At 41.1% G+C, this 21692-nt stretch overlaps 4 protein-coding genes across 13 annotated transcripts; all 4 read right to left on the bottom strand.

Annotated features, from left to right (window-relative positions):
• Positions 1-60: 60 nt before the first annotated feature.
• Positions 61-5147, bottom strand: LOC104774129 (uncharacterized). Its single transcript, XM_019242829.2, has 5 exons — positions 4957-5147; positions 4683-4877; positions 4411-4599; positions 4250-4320; positions 61-3927 (listed from the first exon to the last, which is right to left on the bottom strand). The coding sequence occupies exon 5, from the start codon at positions 3913-3915 to the stop codon at positions 304-306; it is 3612 nt and encodes a 1203-aa protein (XP_019098374.2). The 5' UTR covers positions 3916-3927; positions 4250-4320; positions 4411-4599; positions 4683-4877; positions 4957-5147; the 3' UTR covers positions 61-303.
• Positions 5148-5245: 98 nt separating this feature from the next.
• On the bottom strand, positions 5246-9289 carry LOC104703442 (uncharacterized). 9 transcript variants are annotated; one of them, XR_015561422.1, is made up of 12 exons: positions 8632-9289; positions 8293-8361; positions 7969-8051; positions 7718-7839; positions 7182-7377; positions 6701-6876; positions 6475-6604; positions 6200-6360; positions 6006-6100; positions 5725-5836; positions 5496-5591; positions 5246-5404 (listed from the first exon to the last, which is right to left on the bottom strand). XR_015561422.1 is itself a non-coding variant. In XM_087457526.1 (11 exons), exons 4-11 carry the CDS (start codon positions 7777-7779, stop codon positions 5546-5548), a joined length of 978 nt encoding a protein of 325 aa, XP_087313652.1. In that variant the 5' UTR covers positions 7780-7839; positions 7969-8051; positions 8293-8361; positions 8632-9289; the 3' UTR covers positions 5246-5545. The 9 variants fall into 9 exon arrangements, 5 of the variants coding, with proteins under 5 accessions (XP_087313652.1, XP_010417756.2, XP_087313653.1 ...); XR_754206.3 differs by having other exon boundaries at positions 7969-8061; positions 8632-9254; XR_015561423.1 differs by having other exon boundaries at positions 8212-8361; positions 8632-9165.
• A 54-nt stretch (positions 9290-9343) lies between these two features.
• LOC104703444 (uncharacterized) lies at positions 9344-11374 on the bottom strand. Its single transcript, XM_010419455.3, has 4 exons — positions 10931-11374; positions 10305-10637; positions 9724-9897; positions 9344-9610 (listed from the first exon to the last, which is right to left on the bottom strand). Exons 1-4 carry the CDS (start codon positions 11096-11098, stop codon positions 9524-9526), a joined length of 762 nt encoding a protein of 253 aa, XP_010417757.1. The 5' UTR covers positions 11099-11374; the 3' UTR covers positions 9344-9523.
• A 519-nt stretch (positions 11375-11893) lies between these two features.
• On the bottom strand, positions 11894-13804 carry LOC104703441 (adenine phosphoribosyltransferase 2). Of its 2 annotated transcripts, none has more exons than XM_010419453.2 (6): positions 13584-13804; positions 13356-13466; positions 12755-12847; positions 12462-12611; positions 12239-12297; positions 11894-12101 (listed from the first exon to the last, which is right to left on the bottom strand). In XM_010419453.2, exons 1-6 carry the CDS (start codon positions 13672-13674, stop codon positions 12021-12023), a joined length of 585 nt encoding a protein of 194 aa, XP_010417755.1. In that variant the 5' UTR covers positions 13675-13804; the 3' UTR covers positions 11894-12020. The 2 variants fall into 2 exon arrangements, with proteins under 2 accessions (XP_010417755.1, XP_087313649.1); XM_087457523.1 differs by having other exon boundaries at positions 11894-12152; positions 13584-13744.
• Positions 13805-21692: the final 7888 nt, after the last annotated feature.

Raw genomic sequence — 21692 nt, 5'->3', positions numbered from 1 at the left:
TTACCAAGTCAGAATCAAGAAAATATAAAAACCCCAGGGCAGAAACAACAAATGCGAAGATTGATACAAAGTAAAATAGTTTCTATGATGCCAAACTGTAACATCAAATCATAACAGCATCAATCACAACATACATAAACAACCACGAAAAGGGACATGGTAAGAAGAAAAGAATAAGAAAAGCAAAAAAAAGCATAAGCGAGCACAAGGCTAAAAAAATCCATATTACCCTAAAGTGACCAAAGCGAAATATATAGTAAGCTAAAACTACATCTAAGGACAAGGAATGATGAAAAGGAAACCTCAAGATTCCCTCTTCAGATTGTTTTCTGAGGTGGAACTGGAGGAGCTGTGCTTGAACCAGTCCTTGGCACAGAAGAGAGCTTCCAAGGTCACATGTCGAAGGGAGCTCCTGTAGTTGTCCATCTTTTTCACCTCCGTGTCAAACACAGAATCTGGAGAGACGGTGCAAAAGGGTAGGGACAAAACGTCAGCCGCCATCTTGGAGAGGGTAGGGTATTTGGTTCGGTTCAGGCTCCACCAGCGTAGAACCTCAAAGTCCTGTGACCGCGGCATCAGAGATTCCTCCAGGTATTGGTCGAGCTCCGATTTCATCTGTTGGTGACTACCTACCTCGGAGATGTAAAGCTCAAAGTCTGAGAACCCATCTCCAATGGTGATGAGGGGAAACTCCTGTGAAGATGCTTCAAGGTGGTGGCCTTCTTGGAGAAGGACGTCAACGTGGTGACCTTCTTGAGATATTGTAAATGTGGCTTCTTCCTGTGGCACTGCATGTGATTGAGAATCATGCTGTGCCTCTTCTTCCTGTGGCATTGCATGTGATTGAGGATGTTGGTCTGAGGCTATACCTTCATCCGATTGCTGCTCTTTTTGTGGAGCTTCCTCGCCCTCTCGAGAATACCCTTGGCAAAGTATACCATCAGCGTTTTGTGGGTTTTGGCTGGGTTCGGGAATCTGCTCCATTGGCTGTACCTCCTGTGCTACTTCCTCCACTGGCTGAGTGTCCTCTAGTATTCCCTCGACTGCCTGTGTCTCATGTCCTGCACCCTCGACTGGCTGAACATCATTATGCTTTTCCTCCACCAGTTGTTCCTCCTGAGCCATTTCATCAACTGGTTGAGTGTCCTCGAGCAATTCCTCCACCGGCTGTATCTCATGTCCTTCTTCCTCAACAGACTGAATTTCATCATGCTTCTCCATCTCTTGTACCTCCTGAGCCACATCCTCAACTGGTTGAGTGTCCTCCAGCATTTCTTCCATCGGCTGCATGTCATGAGTTATATCATTGTCGTCCACTTGCTGGTTTTCCAGCAGCATTTCCTCAGTGTGATGACTCTCAGGTGGTATGTCCTCCACTGTCCGGCTAACCTCGGATGTTTCTTCCTGCAAAACTTCTTCAACAGGCTGAGTGTCTTCGACGATTTCCTCCACTGACTGTGTCTCTGGTACATTTCCTTCCCCCAGCTGGCTGTCTTGAGTTATATCTGTATCCTCCACTGGCTGACTCTTCAGGGGTATGTCCGCAGAAGGCTGGCTCTCGCACGGAAATTCCTCAATCAGCTGGGTCTCATGGGCCATCTCCTCCGCTGACTGAGTCGCATAATGTGTTTCCTCCATTGCTTGGCTCCCATGGGATGTCTCATCTGTTAGCTGGCTCTCCTGGGCAGGAGTTGGCTCCCCATTGGATTGCAGATTTTCTGTGAGCGAACCTTGTGTCAGTCCCTCAATTGGTGTGCTCTCTTCAGACAGCCCTTCCATGATATGGTTATTCTGTGAACCTGCATCTCCCAAATGGCCTTCTTCTTCTCCCTGTGTGGTATTGCCTCCCACCGACACTGTCCCCGTTTGCTGACCTTCTCCAGATAATCCCTCCATAGGCTGATTCTCCTGTTGTCCCACACCACCTGACTGATCTTCCTGGAGAAGAGGCTCTGCAACTTTCTCTTCTTGGGCATGGGGCGAGGACTCGGCTGTCAACTGGTTTACCCGAGTCTGAGCAACTTCTTGAGAGTCATGACCGTCTAAAACATGTTCTCTTGGTTTTTCATCCAGCTGATTGCCATCTTCAGGCTGTTCATATACTTGATCATGTGAAAGCCCGTTTGAGTGGTGGTATTCATGAGGCATGTCATGATGGAAGTGAACTTGAGAGATATCTGTTTCAGAAAAGCCATCATTCCCGTGGCCTACATAAGCATCCAGCAGGGAGTGACTCTGTTCAGTATAGTCAAGGTACAGCTCATGTACTGCATCATCAACACTCCTGATCCATTTATCTGCATCTTCCCCGTAAGCCTTAGAGAAACTAAACTCAATAAGCTTCATTTTGAAGCGCGGATCCATCACCACAGCAACAGCCAGAAGCAGGAAACATTCTCTCCAGTACTCGTCAAACTTCTCTTTCATTGGGTGCGCCAAGTTTCTAACATCTGCATCTTCACTCATGGCTGTGTGGCTTAGCTCTAGCTGAAGCTTTGTCATTTCATGGTACAAATCGTTTGCTGTCAATCGAGTTGAGCCAGTCAAAACATTGGCTGCGTCATAAAGAATCTTCAAGCACGAGCAAAGGATCTCAATCTTTCTCCATTCTTCAGGAGATGTTGACAATTTATAATCAAGATCGCAGTTTCCCAGACAAGAAAACACTTCTTTGTGTTCACAGGCAGCCAATAACATGTTATAACTTGTGTCCCATTTCGTTTGGTTGTCAATTAGTAGATCTTTTGTAGAAGGGGTTTGAAGTTGTCTCTTCAGTTCATCAAACCTCTCTCCGCAGCTGTCTTTGGTTTTAACATACTTGACGCTCTCACGGACTTTCTTTATGGGCGTTTCATAATCCGCAGCTCCAAGCAGATCTTGCGCCATACTGCTTAGGAGGCGAGCATAGCAACTACCCAACAACAACTGACCATTCAATACATGCTGGTTCCTGGCAGACAAACAGCACCTGAGGTTTTCAATAGAGGCTTTATTTACTACTGATTGCCCAACAGTGAGACTGGAAAGCCTTCTCTCAAGATTCCAGTCGGATAAACAAGCTGCAATAGGCTGATTTAAGGCAAAATCAGAATCAGGAGAAGGAACGACAGCAACATTTAGAAGCCTGTGAGTTAGTTTCCAATCCCTATCAATGAAGTGTCCTGTCACAAACGCATAACCCACTGATTGATTTGATGTCCACAAATCTACAGTAAGGTTAACTCGCCCAGGAATCTCACTGATGAAGTTTGAAAGCTTTTGCTTCTCGGACAAGTACATATTGACACAATCGCCATGAATGGTATTGAAGCTAGCCATACTGAACTGGGGACGAAGGGCCTGCACGAAACCAGTAAATCCAGAATGCTCGACCATGTGAAGGGGATATTCATGCATGATAATCATCTTGGCCATCTCGTTGTAGCAGCGATCTTGATCCAGAGGGAAGTTCATATGTGTAGCAGAAGACCTCTGGCGTTTTTTGGGAGGGCCAGTGGCAGGATCCTTGGAATCAACGACTTGTGCTAGATGAGTGTTGTCTCGGCTCATTGGACAAATACCCAATTGAATGTGACGCTTAAGGTGGCTAGTTCCAGCCAACTTTTGGCCAGTAATGTAGGCGAAAGATTTCCTGCAGTGCTTGCAGCAGGCTTTGGTAGATCCAGGGCTAGAAGTTTCAATGGTGAAGTGCTCCCAGACCATAGACTTCTTCCTTCTGCGCTTGGCTGGTAGTGTGCCAGGTTCAGGGAGCAGGCCATCATCAGTATCGGCAGTAGGGGCGTCATCGTTGGTCCGAGTGGGGGTGAACAAAGCCATGGAAGGGTTATTATGGGAGGTATCGACATCCATATGGGATTGGTCATCAATCTCAAAAGAGCCATTGTTATCAATCAGCATCAAAGAATTATTATCCATACCCTTCAAGTCCTGCAGGAGGATAGATAGAATCAATGAGTGAGTATACATATGAATTACATAGTGAATCACTTGCTAGCATCATCATCATATCAGCACAGGAGACAATTGGGATAATACTGAAGAGCAAACAAACTGAGCCTAATGTTATGTATAATAGAATAATTCAACAGGATGGATTTTTTTTTTTTAAAAAAAAAAGAAGAAGATCGTAAACAACAACATAGAGTTATTATCATCATCATCTTATGATAGATGCAGATTTGGAGAGAATTGAACATATTGATTTGAAAAGAACAAAAAAATAAGGGGGACGAGATCTGTAATAACCGACCTCAGAACCAGACAGCGGGAGGAGATAGTGGAGAATTCAGGCGACAGAGATCCGGAATTAGCCTAAACCCACTGGAAAACCACAGTAAATCGAGTGAGAAGCGAAGCGAGATCTAAGATGGGAGCAATTAAGAGAGAGAGAGGGGAATAGATTAGGATTACCCTTAGATCGTAGCGGCGGGAACGATAAGCGCGAATCGAGACGAAAGAGAGAAACTTTGAAAAATCAAAAGAGAGAGAGAGAGAGAGAGAGAGAGAGAGAGAGAGGAGGGAGACGACGGGACTCGACGAGGGGCTAATGGGCTTTAGGACGAGCTCAGTTCGGCTCTGCTCTTTCTTTTGATCGAAACCCTAAGAGAGAAAAAAAAAAAAATTAGAGACTCGAGACTCGAGACTCGAGAGAACACAACTAATAACTTAATCTGTGTTTGGACCTTATTACGGCTAGGGTTTTGAGCTTTTTTTTCCTTTTTCTTTCGGCCTTTTCTCATCTGCTTCTATTATATACGAATACGATGAAAGAGAGGGCATAAACGGTATTTACTCTTATAGATCTCTCTATCCGCCGTAGATCTATGGTGGACTTTACGTCCTGCTTTTATTTTTCCTTTTCGGTCGTACGTACGTACCTGTCAAATTTAACTAGTTAAGTTAGCTTTCCTTTTACCGAATCAATATGTACATTGTCCAAAATTAAGCTTTTCCCACCATACGAGAAAGGAAATAAGGAATTCCGATGCAAACTCACACCAAATCCAAATAAAATAAAGAAAGAGAGCGTGTAAAAATTGTTAGGAATGGTAAGGTTTGGAGAAAGATGCTGCGGTGTAGCCATTATTAATAAATCTCATTGGTCTCGCTAGAAAGATAAGATAGAGAGAAAAGTCTAACTCAAGAATGGTTGTAATAAATCATCACACAAGTATATCTAAAAAACAAAAAAAAAAATAAGCATTCTTGAGAGACTTTTTGATCATGACCGTGTTTTATCCACATGTTCCATCAATTTCACTGATTTTTTCTTTTATAGCAAAACCAACTCGGAAAACCGGTTGTCTCTGTACTACTACAGTCTACAGTATATTGAAAGGAGTATTATAGAGGTAGGTAGAGCAGAACCGCCCTCTCTTCTCACAATATGTGCATCAAACTGTAACTGAGAAAGGCAAAAAAAAATATTGTATTTGTTTTTCCGCAAAAGACCCTCAGATTAACAAATGAAACAATGAACATTGCCACATTCCTACCATGAATGCAGCTTTTAAACCACGTCCTTTTTTAGTTGAAGATGAATCTCTTATAGGTTATCTCTCAGCCATTTCAGAGCTCCATTTGCCACAGACCTACGTGCAAAAAAAGTTGCAGGACTACGTTTTTAGAAGAAGACTTTTATGTGCTTCAGATTTAAGAACACAACCATAGCTGGACTATTCCCTATATCATTTCAAGGGCAGAATCTTTTTTTAATTGACTTACCCTGCTAAGTCTTTGATGCTCTTCCACAAGTCGTTTTCTTGCTCTGGTTCTTGATTTTCCTCCTTCACTTCATCTATCCTGTTTTCTGAGCTACTAGGTGCGGTGCTCAGAGCTACAAAACCATAGGTGGCATACACATGAGGGGATCCATCAACGTATACGTGTATCATCAAATAGTCTCACATCAATGCAGATACATACAAGATCCAAGAGGTTCCACTAATATTATTTGGTACATAAAATAAAACACAGTCCTCTGCATTAGAGATTTGACAACTTACTACTGGGTTGCTGAGGCTTAGCACGAGTTCGCGACCGGTTGCTGGACGTGTCCTTCAGAGATGCAAGTTCCTCCAGTAACTCCCGTTCTCCAGCACTGTTCGTAGGATCCAGAAAACCCATTGAGGAATCGACAGACACAAACCTTTGTTTGGTTTAGTTAAATTGACCAAAAGACAAATTTAGACGGTAATACCTTATTTGATTTGGTATAGATACTTTGACTGTAAACAAGTGGTCACCACGGATAGACGGTCTATTCAGTTTTGGTACTCCTTTCTTTGCCAGGACCAGCACATCACCAGGTTGTGTACCCGGAGGTATCTGCAGTTCAGTGTCTCCTTCAACTGTTTTCACCTACAATTACAAAGATGCTTTCGATTTATAATAAGATGAATGGTCAATTCTGAGGATATCTACACGTACCTAGAATGTACTTATTTGGATATCTGATACAAAGAACTAAATCACCTTCACAACCGCACCCAATATAGCATCAAGGTAACTGATCGAAAGGGTAGATAAAAGGTTTATGCCATCTCTTTGAATTCCCCGGACATCTTCAACATCAAGATATACATACAAATCTCCTGGAAGGCCACTAACGGAAGCAGAAAGCCAATTACCAAAAACCCGAACCATTAAGAATGCTATAACAGAAAGAATGGTTTTCTAATTGGTAAATTTGTCAACATACCCTCTGGGACCAGAATCACCCTCTCCAGCAACTCTAAGGATGCTACCTGCACTAACTCCCGGGGGAATTTTCACTTTGATGCTTTTTTTAATACGCACACGTCCCTCTCCAGAGCATTTCCGGCAATTTTCAGAAATCACCTCACCATCTCCACCACAGTTAGGACATATAGAAACCTAAGATGAAAGAGACCACATATAGGTAACAATCAATACGTTCAGCTATAGAAGGAAGGTAGTGTTACACAGTTTACCAGCAAAATCAAACTCTCACAATCAATGAAAACCACGAACTGGATTCAACCAAACTCCTAAGGAATTCTCACTTTCTACGCTTTCTACTAAACGAAACAGATTATTTTGAGTGAACTCTATATCGATATTAATTGTGATGCTCAATCAGATGCCATTTGTGACATCAGACTTTAATAACTGCAACCGAGAGAAAGCAAACAAAAAGGAAAGAAATCAACTGCAATGACCTGGGAAAACATGCCAAATGGTGTTTGCTCAGTTCTCATAACTTGACCCCGCCCACCACAAGTGGAGCATATTCTCATCTTGGATCCTGCTTTTGCCCCGGTGCCAGCACAAGCTTCGCATGTCTCCAAATGCGTAAGATCAAATTCTTTCTCAGATCCAAAAATAGCCTCCGAAAGTTCTAAGGTGATGTCATACCTAAAATGCAACAGCAGCAAAATTGTAATTTAATTTATTTTGGTGTTTGTCAAAGCTTATGCAGGTTATGAAGAGCAAGGAAAAACTCCAAAAGAAAGAACAAGGGAATGGACATACAGACACTACCCTCCTCTGCAATTAAAGCCCATGCTAGTAGAAATTTTCAGGACACAGGGTAAGTTAGGAGACACTAACAATATTTTTACGTTAATCATTAGATAGTATCTTATTAGCAAACAGTGAAATGCTGTTATTCAACAAGAGAATAAAGAAGAAATCATTTGGCGGTTGGTCAATAAATGCATTGTTTTCTAATCAAAAAAAAAAGAAAAAAACTCACCGTAGATCTTCCCCTTTGGTAACCCTACTGCGGCGGGTTCTCCCAAAATCAGCTTGGTCCATCCCGGGAAATCCACCCGCACTCGCACCAAAGAATGTCTCGAAGAGGTCAAAGGGGTTTGACTGGTTGGAAATGTAAGAGAAAGGAAATGTCAAGGACAAGTATGCTACAAGCACAGGAGCTGATGGCAACAAATTATGCCAATCATGAACATGATTATTAAACATAGACAGAAATAGATAATGTGTTACCGTGTAAGTACCAGAAGCTCCTCCTACAGGGCTCTTGACTCCAGCTTCACCATATTGATCATATAATGCTCTCTTTTGCTCATCTGATAGCACCTGACAATGTAGTAGTTCAGTAACCACAATGCAAAAAGAGCTGAGAACTCACATGTATTACTTTAACTCTATTGTACCAAAAAATCTTGAAAACAAGGCTATGTAATCATGGATTTTGAAGCAAGCTAACAGGTAACAAGAAAAGTAAACCCAAATGGCCGAGATATAGGGTGAGGAAGACATGAGCTATGAAGGAGAATCAATCTGGGAACCTTAGCTTTTGGTGCATACCTCATAGGCAGCACTGATTTCCTTGAACTTTTCAGTTGCTCCAGGTTCCTTGTTCACATCGGGATGGTACTACATATAAATCAGTAGAGAAGTTATAGGATCTTAGCGCAATAATGTGAAGCAGACGATCAAAGTAAATAGAAAATTCAAAATAACAATTATACATTTGCACAATGCGGAAACCATTAGAGGATCAAAGCTAACATAAATATTAATAACGGTATGCAGCATAATTAACTTGAATATGATCGATCAGGGGGGGGGTTCCAGATTACTACTCCAGTCAGGCAATTATCAGTAACGGGGGGAGACCGAAAGAAACAGTGTAATGTAATATACCTGACGAGCGAGACGTCGATACGCAGCTTTAATCTCCTTGTTATTAGCAGATTTAGGCACACCAAGAGTAGCGTAGTAGTCTCCGGAAGCAGCAAACACGACGAGGGAACGGCGAGAGGATACCCGTCGATTTCGATTAGGCGAAGAAACGGATAAGAAGCTCTTTTGAAACCTGAGACTGGTGCCGCCGTCGGAAAAGGCAGAAAAATTATTACAAGAAAGGGAACGGGGGCCATCGGCGGCGGCGGCGGAAGCGAAGAAGCAGAGAGAAGAGGGGATGAGGGAGGGAGAAGCGAGGGCAGCCATTAGAGAAACAAAGGACGTGAGGGAAAAAAAAAGAGATTTGGTCAGTCGATTAAACGAGCCCTCCGTTTCAGTCCTCAGCGGGGAAGCTTGGCAACGGACATTGTTGAGATGATTCAACTTCTCTTTTAGTGAGAGAGCAAAAAATAAAACTCGACATTCGCGATTTGTGGTGCCAACCTCGCTCACGTGGATCTCTTTTTTTTTTCTTTTAACTTATCTCTCTTCATTGTTCCAGATACGATAGCTTCATTGTTTATATAAAAATAAAACACTCATGGGGAAGTCACAAGTTTATTAGTCTCCGACAGACTCTCCCCCTAATATTCAGAACAATGTTCAGTTATACAATCCTATACCAAAACACATCCTTGATTTTCCCAATTAATACGACTGAGGAACAGACAAACAGCAGCAAAGAAATATATAAAAAAGCAAAGGAAACTCATGTTTGTGACTACACAGTAATACCAATGCAAAAGCACTTTTTGTTTTCGTATCTCTCTCTCTCTCTCTCTCTCTCTCTAACTTGCGTTTATTGCCACCTTCTCCTCCTGCAAGTAAGTGTCCTCGTTTCCTGGAGAGCTTTTTAGAAGACGTCCGGATTGAATCTTCCTGGCATTGAGTTGCCATGTTCCACTTGCTGCAGCTGCATTTTCAGCGCGTAGTTGTTCACCTGCGTTTTGATCATTCACACTTTTCTTTGTAAGCAGCCATCAACTTAATTTTTAAAACAACCAACACAGACAATTCAACGCAATAGTGCTAGAAAAGCTCTCCATGGCTTACCTCCAGAGTTCTGAGCTTTTCCTGGTACTGAGGAATCAGGTGTTTCAAGAGTTCTAACTGCTGGTTGGCGTCTTCGAATGCTTTCTGCCGCTCATGCTGGATAGCAACTGCACGTTTGAGGACTGTGTTGTCCTTGATCAAGGCCTCCACTTGTTGCTGCACTACTACATTCTCCTGTGACATCAGAAAAAGGCTGTTCATTTCATACACGAGATACCAAAAAATCCTACGAATAATTTGCTGCGTCATCATTTTATTTCGTAATTATCATAGTTTTGACAAAATCAAACGAGAATTATTCCTTCCCAACCGTTTCCTAGGTATACTATACATAATTGTGTTAATGGCCAACAGTTTGTAGTCGGTGACAACATTGAAGCTACCCTACATAAGAATACGCTGATGGTTCAACCTGTGTCCGACTACAGCAACCCTGAACTTGATATTGTAAATCCATGCCTAGGGCTCAAAGAACAAATATGATCGCTCTGATAGCCAGCATGTATGCAGAAGGGTGCATATGTAAGTTTATATTCAGAATGGAACACTTTAAAAAGGAAATGTTCCAGAAAATGCTTTACCTCTTGGAATTTTTTTCCTGCTTCTTCACGAGCACGTGCACTTAACATCTTCTCCAAGGCCTCGAGGACTCTAGAGGCACGTAGTTTAGCATCATCGGTACCAGTAGATTGAGTAACCTCCCTAACTAACAATTCAACCCAGTCATCACCACTGGCCGGGGGGTTGTCTGTAGCCGTATAAGTAGATGCACCAGAAACGGCATCAGATTCCTCATTAGCACATCCTGCGGCCAATTCTTGAGCTTTCTTCTCCTCAGCGGAGACGAAAGAGTATAAGGATTTCATGGAAGCATTTAAATCACTTCCATGTTCTTCTAGAGCCTTCACAAGAACCTGAGAACAAAAAAAAAAAAAAATTGCAAATCTAATCAAATTTCTAACCTAGCAACTGCACAGGTTAGAATTAAATTGAACAAAGAACATGTACAGCTGATACCATGAAAATTCGAGGGACACACACATCAGCCGATACATAACTAGATACGAAATTGGCGTCTAACAGAGACTAAGCAAGTCGGAGAGCTAGTAACAGATGCGAAAAAAAGGTAAAGCTAGATCTGTGTGTGGCTCCCAAAGCAAAAACAAAAAAAAAAAAAAAAAAAAAAAGAGAGAAGAAGAAGACGTGCCGTGAGTTCAAGGTGAGGAAAGGCAGAGCGAAGCTGATCAAGCGAAGAGGGAGGAGAGGACCAGATGGGAGAATTGGAAGGAGAGAAACATCGGAACCTCTTAGAAGAAGGAGGAGAAGGAATATCATCGAAGTAAGATCTCTTGGTTCCGCAATAAACGGCAGACATGGCTCAGGTGGAGAATTCCAAAATTGACAAGATGATGATGATGATGATTCGATCCAAAGAAGCAATAAGTTAGGGTTTGGGTGAAGAAAAAGAAGAAGAAGAAGATCTCCGACGAATCGAGATACGAGGAGGAGCGTAAGAGAAGAAGGATCTTTTTTATCTTTCGTATATCAATCTAATCGGGTTTTTTAGGTTTTCTTTGACTACAGGGCAGGCCAGGCCAGGGAGGTGGAACCCAAATTTGTCTCTAATTTACCCTTTTTTATACACTACAACAACAACTAAGCGCCAGGGGCTCTTTCGTACTTTACCAATATGGGCGCGTCGCGCGTGACACTCCCCTGCCACCGTTTTCTAATTTCTATTCAATCTTCTCAAAATATTTGTTTGCTTTTTTAATCACCTTGTGCTTGTGGTATCGTATTCTATAAACAATGCACTAATAATAATAATACGTACTGTGAAGATTCATTATCAAGAAACCAAATCTACCTTGTTTAGTGTTCAAAATCACTATGAAACTTACTTCAATTTTATAAAGAAAGGTGGTGCTTGCTATAATTTTCTCCCCATATTATACATAAACCAATTTTATTTTGATACATCTTCCAATACTTTTTTGTTTGTTTGTTTGGCTACATCCATCAATACAATTAGCCACCTCGATCTAGAAAGGATCAAGCTCGAAATGAAGAGTACCAAAACTTAAAGCTTTTAACTACATACATAAAAAGGGTAGCTTGTGTAACTAGCATGAATCATTCCACATTGAATCCTAATAGAATATAATCATTATTTTCATTGCAAGATATCGATTATATTATTGACATAACCGTTGATATTACAATTTATCTAGTTCGCGAAATTTGGAAATATAGATGGAGATGACGACCATATATCGCTCGCCAATAGATAAAAAGGCTTAATTGTATAAGGTTATATCATCAAACTCTCTTGGCTCCACCAGAACGTACAACGGCTTTCCCTTCAGCTTACACTGCCCCTGCATCATATCGCCGAAACGACTTGCTGTTGTTATTTATCTTCTTCACATCTAGTAGTAGTATTAGTTAATGGGCCTATAAATATAAGATCCAACAATACAATTGTTTCGAAATTTTAAAAAGACCAATTTTATACCTTGAACTTAGGCAAACCAACAACGCAGGCACATTCTACAACTTCAGCCCCAGCGCGCTCTAAAGTAAGTCCATAGACAGAGGCTCGTTAGTTTAGCACTCGATCGATATAATATTGTGTTACCTTTTTAAAAGGCGTATGCAATGTATCATTCATATCATCTTGTTTAACATTAGCATTCATTTTCTAATAATTTAACAAAAAGTAGAAGAAAAATATTTACCCAAGAGGTTAATGGAAGCGGAGAGTGTCCCACCGGTGGCTACTAAATCGTCGATGATGAGAGCTCGTTCATCTGATTTGACAGCCTCCACACTCATCTCTAGACGATCACTTCCATACTCAAGCTCGTACTCTTCGCTTATCACTCTCCCTTTTTTTTTTAACACCACAACAAAATTAGATCTTATATATCCTTCAACCACACTTCCTCTTATTATAATTATAACTAATTCCAACATCACGTTTTTTTAGTCTGAGATTTTTATCTACATGTACGTATATAAGTAATCGTACCGGGTAGTTTTCCCGGTTTGCGTAGTGGGACGAACTTAGCACCTATGGCTAATGCGATGGGAGGTCCAAATATGAACCCCCTAGCCTCAACTCCTGCATTATGCATTATATTAATCGACCGGTACGGTGGTTTATATCATCCTCGAAATCGAGTTTAGATAAGCATTTCTTACTTGTTTGTTTCTAATTGTATTTCCCAAAAGGATCACTAAATGACAAAAAGAAAAGAAAATATATATAGAGGCAGACTAACGACAAATTAAAAGGGATGCATGAGTAGTCACCAACCACACTAGACAAGTTAGTATGTGGGTGTGTAAAATCATTAATCCATAAAAAAGTTGTCTATTGTTTATTCAATCTTTTCATATTGGGAAATCCTCGCCGCTTTGGATTCTATCATATGTCATAATACAATAGGAATAATAACTATATATTATACGTGCGTTGCCTTCGGCTGAATGAATCGATAATTTAAGGGTGCTGTGTGTCTTTGGGCAAAAAAAAAAAAAAAAACTAAATAGAGCGGCTTGAAGAAAAAGTGGATTAATTATGAGTTAGAGAGAGGGTTTATAATTAAAGAAGGGAAAGTGAAAGGAACCAGCAACGAGAGAGATGTTCATGTGCTTGTAACGATCAACGAAGATATCAACAACATGTTTGAAGGCAACTGGATCCAGCAGCAAAGTTGTTATGTCCTGAAACATGATCCCTGCGACACAAACACACACACTCATAGAAGTTAGTTGATTTCTCTCATTTAAGCGAACAAGAAAAACGAGAATAATTAAGTATGCACATAAAGAAAGAAAGGAAATATAAAATGGACCAGTCTTGGGGAAGTGAGGGATGACGCGAATAGCGTCGGAGATGGCCTTTAATCTTGGGTCTCCCTGCAACCCATTCTCCACGGCAAACATATCTCTCACTCGTGCGTGCGTGCGTGCGTGTGCGTGTGTGTGTGTCCAAGGAGAAGAGAGAAATGGGTTGGCTGTATTTATAGCATTTATTTATCATTCTCTCTTTCATATTTCCTTCTACCCACTCATCGTACGTCTCCATCCGAAGTTACTATTTTAAAAATACAATAGGTTTTTAAATTTTGAAAATATAAACATAATAGTATCAAATTAAAGCTCATTTGTAACAACTCAAATATCATAGTGGTTGCCGGTTGGATTTACTTTGTAAATTAAGAGCTACTAATGTTCAAATTAATATATATCTCAATGCAATTTAATAATGGGTGATTACAGATAATTGTCTAAAATGGCAAAAGTATCCTGATTATTTCGCTAGCATCGAGAGGATTAGTATCTATAAGCTTCAGCTGAGAGGATCACAATTTTATCAAAGAAGAAGAAAAAACTCAATCAAAACAATAATTAATTTGACATAGTCTAAAATATTTGAAGATAATCGAGTGTATGCATTACGTAACCCAAGCTTATTTAAAAAATTGTCAGTTTTTAATATAATAACAAAGGTTTTAGCATGTCTTTATAGCGGATATATAAAACAAATGTCATGAAATTTTTATCAAATCACACGTCATTTTTATGATATAAACACTAACTTATTTGATCATACAAATTATTTATGGTTCGCTTACCAATATACATCTTTTTTGCTACCACGTATTCTTCTATCTTGACACAAAAAATCGGTTATCTAGCAAAGAAGACCTGACGTAAGGCTTATTATGGTTGATATGATTAGTTTTTTTTTATGGCTTCTCTAGATCAAGGCTTTTGTTTCGAGTGATGGATATTTCTAACATAAATGTTAAATATGTTGTGGTTTTACTCGTATGATTTTTTGCTTGTTTCTTGAGTTGTGAGCTGTGACAATTCTCATCGAGAGCGTAACCGGTAAAAAAAAAACGAATCTTTCTTTGCCAGATGTTGGATATAGGCTTCACCCTCACCATTTTAGGAGATCCAAACAGAAGATTCTCAAGAAATTTAGGGTCTAAAGTCATAGATTTGGTCGCAGGGACAAAATCGTCATTTCGTAAAGCAGACAGAAGGAACCCTAATTCACTAGCCCACTATAAAAAACAAGATGTTTTTTGTCAGAGCTGAAGACGTTTGGGGGGGCAATTAGAGAGAGAAGAGCAATAATTTTCGTATTAACTCCGCTTAGCTCCTTGATTGTCATTTCCTGTAAACCCTTCACTTTAATTCTACGTTAATAAAAGAAGCAGTTCCGATTTCTCTCATTAAGATTCATATTATTTATATTGTCGGTTTCATACATCAACAATTTGGCGCCCACTATGGGGCTAGACGGAATCCTTTCATTTGACGAATAGAATTTGAAGACAGGTATTTTTGGAAAACCAGAAGCATGTCTAACACCAATCTCTCCAGCGACGAAAGCGTTGACTCTTCCGCGGCCCGCGTTAAGTCTCCCAGGCGCACCATATGGGGGCGCACCCGCGCGAGGACAAATCAACTCCAAGGCGTCGACAGGACCGAAGCAGCTACGGTCGAGGACGCAACACTCACTGACCGCACAGCCGTAGGCGCTACGCGCGTCGCTCCAACCAATGGCATATTCGTAGGTGCTACGCCCCTCGTTCGTGTAACCGCTGACATCAATCCAACCGACCGCGAAACCGTAGGCGCTACGCGCGTCGCTCCAACCAATCACACCCAAATTATCCTCGCACCCGGACGACACAAACAACATCTCATCCCGCTTACCACGCCCATACGCAAGCACTTGTTACTCGCAACGAACAATCATCGATATTCTTCACGCTCGAATACGATCTCGATCTCGCACGCATATCCCGTAACGGCGACCTCGAAACAACCTTTTGGGCTCACCGGAAGTTCGATCAAGCCACAATCTCGACCTCATCAGCCCTCAAACACGCCGAGTATCAAATGCAACATCTTTGACAGCATCTCGCAATCACAATATCTTGCGAACCCTCAAGCAGGTCACCTTGCAGCTCGCTAACTTCTCGATCTCGCCGACAATCAGCCTGTCCGCGAATGACGCAAGTCACACAATCTTGCCAATGATTTCATACGGAGAAGTGTTGAGCTCGTCAACGATTCCATACGGAGAAGTGTTGAGCTCGCCATACGGAGAATTATTGAGCTCGCCAACGATTCCATACGGAGAAGTGTTGAGCTCGACATACGAAGAAGTGTTGATCTCGCCAACGATTCCATACGGAGAAGTGTAGAGCTCGCCAACGATTCCATACGGAGAAGTGTTGAGCTCGCCATACGGAGAATTGTTGAGCTCGCCAACGATTCCATACGGAGAAGTGTTGAGCTCGCCAACAATTCCATACGGAGAAGTGTTGAGCTCGCCATACGGAGAAGTGTTGAGCTAGCCAACGATTCCATACGGAAAAGTGTTGAGCTCGCCATACGGAGAAGTGTTGAGCTCGCTAACGATTCAATACGGAGAAGTGTTGAGCTCGCCATACGGAGAAGCGTTCAGCTCGTCAATGATTTCATACGGAGAAGTGTTGAGCTCGCCAATGATTCCATACGGAGAAGTGTTGAGCTCGTCATACAGAGAATTGTTGAGTTCGCCAACGATTCCATACGAAGAAGTGTTGAGCTCGCCATACGGAGAAGTGTTGAGCTCGCCAACGATTCCATACGGAGAAGTGTTGAGCTCGCCATACGGAGAAGTGTTGAACTCGCCATACGGAGAAGTGTAAAGCTTGCCAACGATTCCATACAGAGAAGTGTTGAGCTCGCCATACAGAGAAGCATTGAGCTCGCCAACGATTCCATACGGAGAAGTGTTGAGCTCGCCATACGAAGGAGTGTTGAGCTAGTTCCATACGGAGAAGTGTTGATCTCACCACCAGAGAATCCGATCTCGGCAACGCGATATGGCCTTGCAATCTCGCAACAACAAACGCAGCAAACTTCGTGTAAGCAGTCAGCTCGACCTCAACCTCGCCAAGCACCTCGCCAATACCCACCGCACGCTCCAGCAATCATGAACCTCTACTCGCGCACAGCCAACTCGCCACCAAAGTCTTGATCTCGCAACTCTTGCTCGAGCTCCCAACCCTCGATCTCGCAATATTGATCTCGCAACTCTCGCTCGAACTCGCAACTCACTATCTCGTATGCAAAAGTCTCAACCTCGCCATCGTTTCCATCATGCCACTGCACCATATATAGATCCACGCACATCTGACGCATGTGCTGCCAAGAGCCTTTGTATGTCTTCTCATTAGGGCGCTCACCTAGTACGTCGCCACCCGATCGACTTGCACCCTCTGCATCGCAACACGCGACGTCTACTAACACGCCAATCGAACACGCATTAGAGTCTACAAATCGTTACACGAGCCATGTTGCCTCCGCATCAACTACCATACCATCACGCTGACATCATACGCGCACCCACCAGACAGCGCCGCCGGAAAACCACCGCACATTCACCAGAACACATCAAAGAGCAATACTTGCCATATTTGGCGTACCGAGAATCTTACTTTGGTAAGGATTTATAAGCCGAGCCCAAACTCGCAAAAAGCTAGCAGAGAGCAGAGTCAATAAGCCGAAGACCCCAACTCTGCAACTCTTGCAGCACCTACAGGGTAAGCCGGTCACGACTGAACGCACCTAACTAGTACGACAAGTCCGTCTTGTCTACTCTTAGCGTTATGGGGAATAACATATCCAGGGTAAGCCCGGAGACGTCCTGCACTGCAAAATATGCCCCGCAACGACAAAAGCATAAAAAAAAATCGAAAGCAATTTCATCATAGTTAAGATAACAAAAATCGGCAATAATCAACCTTTGCGCAAAAATCCTCAATAAAAGTACGAATGACCTTCATAAAGCAACGATGTTTGCAATACAAAAAAAAAGGAAAGCAATACGAAGACGCATCACTCTCGAGCAGTCTCGTCGGCACCTATGGTAGCAAACTCCGGGAAGGGCTCGAGATCATCTTCACACCATGGCTTCGCATCTAGGCGCAATTGCGGAGATCATCTTCACGACATGACTTTACTTCTAGGCGCTATCACAAAAATCATCTAACCATTTTCGTATGCGCGCTTAGACACCATGACTACTCGTATGCTCTTAGCCACGTCGAGCCAAATCATCGCGTAACGACCATAATCACGGCGAGACCTCCATATCTTTAACCAACTTCACACCGTGTGACCATGGCGCCACAGGATCCGATCGACGGATACGGCTACGCATAGAACCCTCAAAACTTCCATTCAAAATCCACCACATCTAGGAAAACGTGCATAATGCACTATTCATCCCAGAACCTTCAGGAAGGTCTTCGAGCTCTTAGAATCTTCTGTTCCTTCAACAAGGCAGACCTAGAGACGCAAAATTGTACCCGACGAGCTCAAGCAAGTCATCGCTCATCGGACTAAGGGGGACCATTGTTGGATATGGGCTTCACCCCCAACATTCTAGGAGGCCCAAACATAAGATTCTCAAGAAGTTTAGGGCCTAAAGTCATGGATCTGGCCTATCTGGCCGCAGGGACAAAATCGTCATTTCGCAGAGCAGACAGAAGGAACCCTAGTTCACTGGTCCACTATAAATACCAGATGTTTTTGTCTGAGCTGAGGACGTTTGGGGGGGGGGGGGCAATTAGAGAGAGATGAGCAATAATTTTCGTATTAACTCCGCTTAGCTCTTTCATTATCATTTTCTGTAAACCCTTCACTTCAATTCTACGTTAATAAAAGGACCAGTTTCGATTTATCCCATTAAAATTCGTATTATTTATATTGTCGGTTTGGTACATCAACACTAGAAAATAAGCGAATCCTTCTAGAAAGGTATGAAATTGTGAACTTTAGCATTTATGGTAAGAATGGTTATGAGAGAAAGGCGTGAATTCCGTATTATCCAATTTGTATTCAACATATCTCTGTGATTTCCCTAAAACAAATCAAATTCCAGAGAACATATTTTGTTCGATGGTAAAATTGGTAGTTCAATTTTTTTTTCCTTAAAAGAAAAATAATTCGGGGAAAAAGTGTACCAGATGAGATCGCTACATGTGCAATATACAAAAACAAATAAGCAAAGGCCAAAGGTAAAAAAAGATAAAGGAGGACCCATATCAAAGAGAGTAGGGAGATAGATTTTTTTGTTTTTTAAACGTACGAGGGTAGTGCCTTTGTTTCGACTGTTGAAGCGCACGCCTGCTCGCTCTTCTCTCTCTCCCACTTATATATATTTTTTCTTCTAATCATTACTTTATCATAGTAAAAGGAATTAATAGTAATATCCAATTTAATCAAGGAAAATGTTTTTATGCCCCCACGGCCCACACCACACATGTTAAGCCGTTTTCCAACCAAATTGATTCAACTAATTAATATCCATCCGAAAAAATAGGATTTGGTTTGGATTCAGATTTCGTGTAGATATTCTCCGTTTGTCGTTTTTAATCTCCCCACTACTACTAGTACTACTACTACCACTTCTTACCCTATCAAAAAGGAAAATAGATTTGATTGATTCAAATTTCAAAATAAGCAAAAAGCAAATGTTTTAGAAAATCTTGAAGAAGTCTTTGAAAATAGAAGTTTATTAAAGGCAAAATAAAAAATCAATCAGATGAGATAAGAGATTATTATCCTTTCCAGTCCACTAGTCGGATCTGAACCAAATTTTGTATGCTTTTCATGATTTCATCTACACACTATCTCTCTCTCTATCTCTTTACAGTTTACACTCTCTCTATAAAACGACAACAACACTCGACTCAATTATTTAAGGATTTACATATGGTCTCACAAATCCAACTTCAAACCAGAGACACTTCAATCAGATAAGTGGCTGAGTTTCGTAATTGGTAGGTTCTCTTTTTACTCAAATATCTTATCTTATTGGTCGGTTTATTTTGAACATCTGGAAAGAAAGATTCAAAAGAAATCAAAGTAACTTTGTTTTTTACATACGTTAAAAAAAAAACTCCCAAAAAGTAGTTGTAATTAGCCCTGAGACTTACTATCCGGGATCCGGTATCTGATCTGGCATCCGCCATGCTCCGTTCCGAAAAATAGGATATCCGGTATAGGCAGATCCGGATCCGGATAGCTAAAATAACTAGAACCGGATATCCAGATATCCGAAGTAGTTGTGTATTTATGTTTATATTACATGTGGGCTTGGTCAATAGTTTATAAACAACAACGTCCAACTATTTTTATTAGAGCCCATAAGGCATAAGCCCAATAAAACACATGTCATCGTTTTTCCATCATTTATCAACAATTTTTTTTGTTTTTTTTAATTAACTAAAGTAACAAAAGCTCGTGGAGACTAGAGAGTGGAGACATTAGGTCAAGCCGCTGTCCCAGAAAAAAAAATTACGCCATTGTTGTTGTCTGCTCGCGATTTTGCGAAAGAGAATAAAGAGGGATCAAAACATGCGGCTTGCTTTTTCTACTACAGATCTTTCTTTGGAGCTTCTTGAAAGGTAAGCAAAATCTCTCACCATTCATGGTTTCAAATCAAGTATCAACAGATTAACTTGATTGTGTTCATTTTAATCAAGTATCAACATATCCTTTTCTTAAAACAACTCTGGTATATGTTCATTTTAATCTCGACCCTTATTAGAGTTTATCAACAGATTAACTTGATTGTGCTTGACATGAACGTGTTGTTGACATGAACGTGTGCTTTTATTTTTCTGTATAGATGGAAGACGAAACTACAAAATCCACATGCAATTGCGGCAATGCGGATGAGAGTGCTGAACCTGAGTTGCATGAGAACACTGAAGAGACAAATTTTTCAACAGCTTCTGGGTCTGAAGTATCAAAGAAGAAGTCGATAGTCTGGTTGCAATTTGTGGAGTCTGAAGTATATGGTAAGGCTAAGTGTATGCATTGTTCTGGACTGATTAGTTGTAGAACTAAGGATGGTGTCACAACTAGTGCAATGGAAGGTCACCTTAAAACATGCAAAATGATGCCTCGGGAAGAACTTGATGGTGAAAGGGATGGGAAAAAAATGAAACAGTCAACCTTGTTTCATCAGAATCAAGGAGATGGTAGAGCTGGTAGTAAAGTGTCATCTTTAGTAGCATTTAGTCCGTCTGCAAGTCGCAAAGCATTGGTAGAAATGATTATCATGGATGAGTTACCTTTCAGATTTGTTGAACATAAGGGGTTCATACGTTTCATGCAGATATCTCAACCACTTTTTGTAATGCCTTATCGCAAAACTGTGACTAGAGACGCATTAGAGATTTTTGAAGATGAAAGGAGCAAGCTTAGAAAGTTTTTTAGAAACTATAAAGGTAGTATCTCTTTGACTACAGACTGCTGGACATCTATACAAAATATGAGCTACATGTATCTAACTGCTCACTATGTAGATGATGCTTGGAGGTTACACAAAAGAATCATCAATTTCTGCATTGTTGATAATCATGTTGGTGAAACCATAGGTAGAATGATTGAAAAATGCTTAGTTTTTTGGGGAATTACTAAAGTGTTCACCATTACAGTTGATAATGCAAGTTCTAACGATCTTGCATTAAAATACTTGAAAGGGAAGTTGACTTCGTGAGGAACAACTAGGCCTGGGCATAAAAACCGTACCCGAATACCCAACCCGAAACCCGATCCGAAAAACCGGGTTCGGGTTGGGTACAGGTTTGCCTATAAAACCCTATTGGGTTCTATTTTTTAATACCCGTGGGTTTGGGTTAGGGTCGGGTAATACCTGGTACCCGTTTGGATACCCATTAAACCCGAACATATAAACATATTTATAATTTTTATCATTAATATAATGCAATTACCCCAAAATTATGATTATAATTTTGAATATTTCATTTAGTTTTATACCTAAAAATCAAAAATAATCAAAATATCGAAAATATTTTGTCACATAAGTCAAAATTTAACTAAATTTATTTTAATTTAATTAATTTTAATTATATTTT

Source organism: Camelina sativa, chromosome 7 (genome assembly GCF_030686135.1).
Source record: "Camelina sativa cultivar CO46 ecotype springtype chromosome 7, ASM3068613v1".
In the NCBI taxonomy this organism is placed as follows: domain Eukaryota; kingdom Viridiplantae; phylum Streptophyta; class Magnoliopsida; order Brassicales; family Brassicaceae; genus Camelina; species Camelina sativa.
This window is presented reverse-complemented; position numbering and strand designations above follow the sequence as displayed.